Source organism: Buceros rhinoceros, unplaced genomic scaffold (assembly GCF_000710305.1).
Source record: "Buceros rhinoceros silvestris isolate BGI_N320 unplaced genomic scaffold, ASM71030v1 scaffold11028, whole genome shotgun sequence".
Classification (NCBI taxonomy): Eukaryota; Metazoa; Chordata; class Aves; order Bucerotiformes; family Bucerotidae; genus Buceros; species Buceros rhinoceros.
Window position 1 is genome coordinate 19239 of NW_010426331.1, and position 8757 is coordinate 27995.

The 8757-nt window shown below is 35.9% G+C and overlaps 1 protein-coding gene across 1 annotated transcript; it reads left to right on the top strand.

The window, feature by feature from the left end:
- Nucleotides 1-8356, top strand: TSPAN19 (tetraspanin 19; the record flags this gene model as incomplete). Its single annotated transcript, XM_010141464.1, is given in 7 exon segments — nt 1-24; nt 1177-1251; nt 1347-1419; nt 2467-2597; nt 3877-3951; nt 5650-5760; nt 8213-8356. Coding segments are annotated over 7 exon segments (633 nt in total), but the record flags the coding sequence as incomplete, so codon positions are not given.
- Nucleotides 8357-8757: the final 401 nt, after the last annotated feature.

Here is an 8757-nt window from a genome sequence, read left to right on the forward strand (position 1 = left end):
ATGTTTACAGAAGAGGCAAGACAGGTGAAAGGGAACATGACGTGGGGGACAAATGTATGAGTTTCATTCTCTGTGCAAAAATCATCCTGATAGGCCCAGAAGATACGGTATTCAATAACGATAATATTCTTAGTGATATATATATATACACATAAGACCTGCATCAGAGAGTCTACAGTGCTCGTGGTCTTTCCTCATGAAATATCCTAAACTATGCTCAAGATGTGAATGCCCGTGTGACTTCACTGCAGTCCTGTAGACATTTGCAAGCATTTGCAAAGGCGATGCAGTTGGTACCCAGGTCCAAATGCACACTTCACATGTATTTCAGGGACAGTTGCTATGGGCTGGCTGTGTGCTTGCCCTTCCATTGACCAAGCACCCGCTTGCTGTTGATGACAGATGAAGAGCGTTTCTTGATTTAGTATCATTTGAAAGGAATTTGACTTTTCACATCCTGTTTCATTCCACAACAACAACAACAACAACAACAACAACAAAAAAGGGGGAGAGGGAGGAAAAAACTAAGTGGGAGTGACTAGGGATTCACTTCAAAAGTGTAAAGTGTACTCCAGCGATTAGGCAGTCAGTAGCACCATTTGACAGCCATCATGACTTTGCTAAAACCGTGTGCTGAATCACACTGAAATAATTTAGCTGAATCTGCTATTTTCAACAAAAATTGAATTAGGTCCTGCAGACAAAGGAGTGCTTCTATCTTTGCTGTGATTCTCCCTCTTCACGTCAGCCAGTATCCTTAATAATTACTAAACTAAATGTATTAAAGAATATAAGGACAAGTGTATGCCAGGCTGTGTAACTCTTGCCATCCCTGCAGTGTAAATCCTCTGCAGTATAAATCCTCCTGCATACATGCTGGTTCCAAATGTCTTTAGTAGTTAAGAAAAAAGAAAGAAAAAAAAAAAAAAAAAAAAAAAAAAAAAAAAAAAAAAAAAAAAAAAAAAAAAAAAAAATACAACATACAATATAACATCAGAGGCAATTGAGACCAGACATAATCATGATGCATGTACTGTTGTTACTATCTTTTGTTCAGTGTATCAGGTGACTGTTTAAATTTTTAAAACATTATCTGAAGAAAATAAATCCCATTGTAATTTATAGGCTTATTTATATCTGTTTCAAATTGAACTGAATATGTTATTATATTTTCAGCTGTGCTTCCAAACTGAAAACAGAATACTGATACAGAAGTGCTACTTAAATGCCTTCAATGGAATTTTCTTCTTGGTAAAAAATCTGTTTTCTTTTTCTTGTTTAGCATCTTCAAATTAATTTTTAAAAAAATGTTTTGAAATAAAACAATAATCCTCCTTTTATTCCAGGCTCTGGGTCTTATGCTTTTGACATTTGGCCTGTGGCTTTTATTTGACAGAGACAATTTATTCAGTGTGTTATGTGAGTATAAATAAAATTTTTTATTTTCTTTCAAACAATTTCAGGATGAATCAACAGAGTGACAGAATTTTTTTTTTCACAAGGTGGCAGTATTGTATTGAAATGCATAGAGGTTTTTTTCTGCTGTGTATATTTTCTATCATTAGTATGATTATCAAAATATGGGAAAATATATGTTAGTATATCTACAATTTATATATGATTATCATTTATGCAATTTATTTATTTCTCTTGATGTGTGGCTTATAGATGAATCACCAAAATAGAAATCAGCTCTATTGATCTTTTCTTTATATAATTTACCGAACTGCATTTGGTCTGCATTTAACAAGATTATAGATCCTTTAGGTGGATATTTGGGTGGAACAAACACAAGTCGGATCTTGGGCCTCTCCATATAGATCTGGCTTTTTTCCCAGAGTATCTATCAAGTTGTTTCACATAGAAGTTCATTTTGGGTCACATATCAACAGCTGTGCTCTTGAAGAGTTGTGTGCCTTGGTTATGCCAAGGAGCATCAGTTCCCAGCTGATGGGATAGGAAGCATCCAGTACAGTAATTCTGGGATAAAGTATTTGAGATGGAAGCAATGAAAACCACTGCTGCTTTCCATATCTATTGACAAATGATTAAAGTGGGAAAGGGAATGGCCAGTCACAAAAAAGGGGGATAGCATTGAATCTGTGTCTGGATTTAATGAGAACTGTATCTATGTCCATGTAGGAATTGTATATGCTACTAATTTTTGGCAAATGGAAAAAAATCTGTAAACTTGTAATTTTTCTGTGATTTCTTTGTGAATGGTTCACATTGGTCAATTGAGTATGTTCTCTTTACATCTCATATGTTACACTCCTCTGAATTTATGAAAATAAATCTTTATCTTTCTGTGACTATAGATAGCATAAGTAATACCCTTTAATTCTATTTCCATCCTTTCAATCATGGCCTTGCAAAGATTTGATTTTTTTCTGGAATAAGTGTTGTAAGTGGTAGTCTCAAGAAAAAAAAAACCAGAAATGACAGTATGAATGCACTGTGTTACAGTTTCTTCAGGCAAGAACCAGCTCGTGGCATATATTTCTTGTATATTACTTGGAATTGGATCTGTTATTACTTTTACATCAGCTGTGGGATTCCTTGAAAGTGTTACAGAAATCAAATGTCTACTAGTTACAGTAAATGCAAATCAGACTCCATCTTTCTCATAAAATGAAAGGGAGTTCTGTGTGCATGAAAACTGTGATCCTGTCTTGATATTTGGTTTTCCACATCAGTGCTTAACAAATCTGCTGATAGAAAGATATTTTTGGGTAAAGTCCTGGCACAAAAGAAATCTGAACAAGACTGAAGGTCCTTCCATATGGCTGTATGAATGTTTTCAATGACAAAACACTTGAGGTTTGATGGAGCAAAGATTTTAACCACTGTATTTATTAATTTGAAATTAATTTAGTATTGAAGTTATGCAGAGTGACTATTTCTCAGTATGTGCTTACATGCTTAGTACGTGCTGAAGAAATAAAGAAAAGCCTGATCCAAAATTGAAGGCACAGGTAGCTACGGTATCAAAACAGAGATTCTGATTAAGGAATTATTCACTATGTAGACCTACCTAGATACTCCATATTTACACACAATTTACACACTGCTTTTTGAGGGATGCACACTTCAATTTCTGAAAAATTATACTTGCAACTATACATTCTTATGATCACTTTGATTACATTTTTTCCTTTGTCGTTTGTTTAGTGTCATCCATTTTGAGGGCTCTGTTTCAGACTGTGTGAACGCTGAAGCAGAGAACTGTTCTACTGGTTTGTTTGTTAAGTACTACAAATACCAACTAACTGGCACACAGTGAGAGGGGCCCAGGTGCTGTAACCAGGAATCTTGTTCCTTACTCCTTCCTGATGCTGGCCTGGGCATGAAGTGTTTGCCTCACAGTTTGTTAGATGATGGAAGAGAAAGATGTGTCTCATTTCCAACTTCCATTGAAGTATCTAGTATCACAATATATAGATACTGCGGGTGAAAATTTGGTCTCGCTGGAAATGAACAAGATCAACTATCTTTTTGTTTTGTGTATGCATCCTATAGCTCAAAGGAGTCCTTGACTAGGTGTGAGACTTAGGTACCATGATAGTTCAAACAGCAAATAATGAAGTGTTTTCTTCAGTGGAGCAGAACTGCTTAACAGCTTATGTTCTTTACTTTCAAGAATGTTATGGTGTTGTCCTTAAGCCCTAAACAGTGAGTTGTGCTTTGCCCAAAGCCTGCCATGTTAGGCTGTGATGTCACTTTCAGAGGGTTTCTAGGAAAAAGTCCTTCTTACCTTTGCAGGAATAACTCCAAATAATAGTCATGAAGGATGATAAATCAATTTCTGGTATTTTTTATTGCATTGTTCACTTTTTCAATATTATGTTTATACATAATTTGGGGTTTTTTTTTCAGTATGTGAGTTTTCAACTCCTGGTGTTTGTTAGCCAGATGGCAATATCACTGCTGACATTCATGAAGAAAGCAGAGGTACGTAAATAATTTATGTGAGAGTTTCTTGCTGTGTCACCATTTGTTTGAACTTGAGTATTCTATATGTCAACCAGAAATATAAGAAGACATGGAAAACTTAATTTGAGGAATTCAGCATAATTCAAGGGTAAAGGGGAGCATGGAAATTTATTTCTAGTTTCTCCTCTGCAACAAAACATACTCTTCCTGTTCAGGATTGTGTAATCAGCAGTGTAAGGCACAGCATTATTCCTTTTTGAGGGATGACCCAGAAAGTCCCTCTTTCCTGGACATCGGCAGAGGTAGGAGAAAGCTTTTGATGCTAACCTGTGTCTGCTAGCAGGTGATAACAGCAGTCCGCTGTGCAATTGGTAGTAGGAGTCATTGGTATCATGGCACGCAAAGTATGTTTGAGCCTCTATTATGAGTCCAAGTAGACATCTAATACACATAAGATGTATTTTTGCTTTTAACAAGAAGAAGCAACAATAAATACCATCATAGCTGTTGTCACTAGTAACTCTACTGCTTTGAAGCTTTATTCAGTCATTTATTTTTCTACATATAGCAACTCCAATAACTTGAGCACTCCTCACAGTATTATGTGGGAGGTAATTCTCTACTGAATCTATACTGGTCTGTCCACTTCTCTATGCCATAATTCCAAAATCTATGGTTTGAGAAAACCTCTCATGACTGGTCTCATAAAGTTCATACAGTTCTCCAAGTCCAAAGGGAGGGTACAGCACAAATAAATTAGTTTTACTCCATCAAAGTGAATCTGTATCATCAGGATTTCTTCATTAAATGTTAATTTATAGTGATGGAGTCCTCTCTTTGATATGATGGTTTTATATATTGAAAGATTTGAACTGTCAGGAATGATGCTTTCTGGAGCCAGCCATTTGTGCTAGGAAAATTGCTTGAAAGATTGCAGTTAAATTTATTTTATATCAGCTGTAATTGCACTTGATCTCAACCTTAATTAAGTGTTGCTTAAGTATAATAAAGGATGGTAACATCATCATTCACTGTGCAAGCTTTTGAATTTTGTTTTTAGGATGGCTGTAGCAAGGGGAATGTGTTGGAGAAGCTTCATTTTTATCTTGTTTTGTAACGAAACCTTTCAGTGGCCTATGAATTCTCTGTATTTGTTCCCTGCTACACTCTGTAATCACATTCCTTGTGATCAGCTTGTCCACTTCAGTTACTGTTGAAGGTGTTTTTTAACAGTATCTGCAAAGATGCCTAGTCTAGGCCCAATATGAGCTGCTAACTCCTCTAGCCCAAAGCAATATGTGTCCTGGCCAGACTGTATGGTGTTCACACAGGTTTGTATTGCATGAATCAGTTTTGGTTTGTGCTTACTATTATAGTGTGAGAGGTAGGATTTGGTATTTCGAGACAGATAAGTGCATCTAAATCATGTTCCCTGCCTCTTCAGGGTCCATTTGGGCAGATTACCTTGTGTGTGCCTGTGCTATATATATGTGATTTGTGTCACTTCATTTATCTTCCCCTTTTGCTTTGAACTTTCCCATTTAGTGGAATGGCTATGACTTGTCTTAGATCATATTCAGCAAATTGATAAGAATGCTGCTGCTTGCATGTAACCCTTAAAGAAACCTGAATATCAGTAAAAGACCAAGGATGGTACCATCCATCCACACTCTTATCAATATGCATGTATCAAATGCTATAAATATTTATGAACAGGTCCACAATCAATGGAACAACAGAATCAATGAGGTTATTTCTGAATACAGGAATGAGAGTCTGGCTGAGCAGGAATCCGTGTGGAACATTCTGAACACTGTGCAGCACAACGTAAGGAAGAAACCCCACAAGATATCACAACCAAAATTACTACATCAACCAAAAATGTGTACACCAATCAGAACTTACTTTAAAAAAATGAGTCCTTTAGTAAAGGATTAATTTTTCAAGATCTGCTGCTGATGTCTGATGTGGGTGGGCAGATTTCATGCTGTTTTATGGAGTGTTATGGATGAGATTAGGCTTTTGAAGGACTTGTTGATGGATGTAGGAGCAGACAGTTCTGGTCAGTGAAGTTTATTGCAGCTGAGAAAAATGATGGATTTCCTAATGTCTTTGGTGGTGCTAGATATCATAAAACATTTGGCCTGCTTAGGTTTCAAAACTGACCTGAGCCATGGACAAGCAGAGGTGCTATGAGGTCAAAGCAGAGCTCCTAGTCTGAGAATGTTTGAATAGGTATTGCACTGAGACTTTTTCAGAAATAATGCTTAAAGCCTCAAATGAGCTTCATATAAAGCTTCAAATGAGCTTCAATACCTTCAGCACACTTAATCTTAATAATTTTTGCAGCCTGACAGCATGTAATTTGTTCCCTTTTTCAGAAAAGTCCTTTAAAGCATTTATATGGGACCAATTATTTCTGAAGTTGTTAGCAATGTTTTCGACCAGTGGCCTGCTATCCACCCTTCAAATTAATTCTGCATGAGCTTTTAATTGCAAACACTGTGGCTTAACAGTTTCATATGGTTCATATGGCTCTATAGACCAGCTATGAACCCCTTTATATGACATCTTGCAGAAGCGAGTTACATAGTTCTTCAAGAACATCGAAGATAATTTATGATTCCAGATAATTCACAAAGCATGTATGTCTAGACTCAAGATTACAAATGCATTTGTAATGTATATTTAAAATCTGTTCTTTGAAAATCCAGTCTTCTCTCATTGCATTCGTGATTTCTCCAGTGATTAATGGTGACCCCATTATGTCAATGGTGCAGATAGACTGTGTGCTGCTGGTATGCTTGATCTCAGTTTTATTGAACTGTTGTGGGAGCACAGATTTCAGCAAAGCTATCTACCCACCACCTGCGCTGGTGGGCATGTTTAAATTGCTGCAGGTCTCAGAGTTTGCTGTTGGTATCTAAGCCAGATAAAGTGTCAAATCTGCCAGGGTTAACTGTAATCACACGTTTGAATGAAACACTGCCATCCTCAAGTCTTATGTCGCATGCTTCCAGCTCTTTACAATATCATCAGCATCTGCCATGAGAAAAATAAAAAGCCTAAGATCATGCATATTATTAGAGAAGAACTGTATTTTTATATATTCTGGGTAATATTTAATGTACTGCTTAACACTGGTGATTTGTTTAACTGAATTTGTAGAGTGGTTAAAATTGAATATTTTACAGAGGAAGGACAGTTTGGGCTAAGTTATCTAATTTTTCAAAATTTAGAAGCAGTATATCTTTTATTGACTCTTCAAAATGCAAAAATGAGATGCTTTTGTTTAGCATCTCTGAGCTAAAATGTGGCAGACTTTGCATCCCACAAAGCAATTCAGACTTTTCCGAAGTTTCATCCTGATTCAGAATGAACAACTGATGGGATTTCCTACATGACAAGAATTCCATTCTCCAAGCTGTTTGGTTTGGTGTGGTTTGGTTTTGTGTTTTGTGTTACTGGTATTGGAACAGATTGTTGGAAAGAGCTAGCTGGTAATCAGTTTGAATGGGGCACAGTATGTGCTTTGTCCTTCAAGTCTGAACTATGTGTTTGCAATTGCTTCTAAAACACGGGTTGCGGTAGGGAGGAGACTTTCTAAAGGTCTCTTGCTAAGAGTGGAGAATTTCTGCAAATATGACATTAGAAGTGCCAAAGGAATAACTAAGAAAAGTTTTCAAAATCTGGCCCTTATTTAAGTTTCTAGATCAAACTGTTTATTTTTATTTATTGGAAGACATTTTATGAAATCTGTCCCCATTTACCGCATTCGTTATGAAACAACATTCATTATGTTGGTTCCAGTAATGCTTAGCTTGCTTTCTTCTTTTTGTTGTGCTTCACAGTGATCACGTCCTTAATATAGCTTAATGCTTACATGCAATTTGTGCACTGAAATCACTTTGGAAGGTTAAGGATGATAGTCAAAATGTTTCACTTTAATCTGGGTTTGTAATTTTTTCCTTTTTCCATTTCCATTTTCTTTTTTCTATTTATTTCTGTAGAATATTTAGAGTAATTTACAGTCTAAAAGAAAGTTCCTTTCAAAAGTATATTTTAAGAACATGTTGTTCTTAAGTCTATACTATCGAGTGCGTATCACAGAAAATTATACATACACAAGGATGAAACATCCCCTGCAGAAACCTCTGAATTACTGAGTACAAAGGGAAACTATTTAGCTAATTTAAATAGCTACTAATACCTATCACTCATTGGGGTAAAAAGTCACTGTAGATATTGGAGTTACCAAGTTACCAGATTTCTATTCTAGATGGAATGCTGTGGAAGATACAATATCACATAGTCGGAAAGGAATAAAAACAAGGAAAATTGTACTCAGATCCCATGTTCATGCACAAAATCCAGTCTGAAGAAATGGTTTTGTGACATCCCAAGGGATTCAGCATACAATATGGTAAGAAATAAAAAACTTGTCCTAAAGAATGTAACTAAATGGACTTTGGGAAAAAAATATACAAACCACATTTTCCACCAAGACTTGGCTTACAAATGCCAAAGTATTAGTAATATTCATTATTTTGTCTCTGGTGACTCTGAAGCCTTGGTTTTCACTCATTAGGTGTTAATAGGACTATTCAATGAGTGCAAAAATTCAATGGGCAAAGGTTATTTCTTGACAATGTGGGACAGTAAATCATAGAAAGGCTTTTGTCAAATGGCATCTGGTATTGTCTTCCTTCATCTTCCTTTGCTTATCAGTTTGTTTCTACAAACCCTTGTCATTATTAGAAGATGACTTCAAAGTGTAAAAGCATGTTTTGTTCCATTTATAGATATTTATTATATTTATATTAT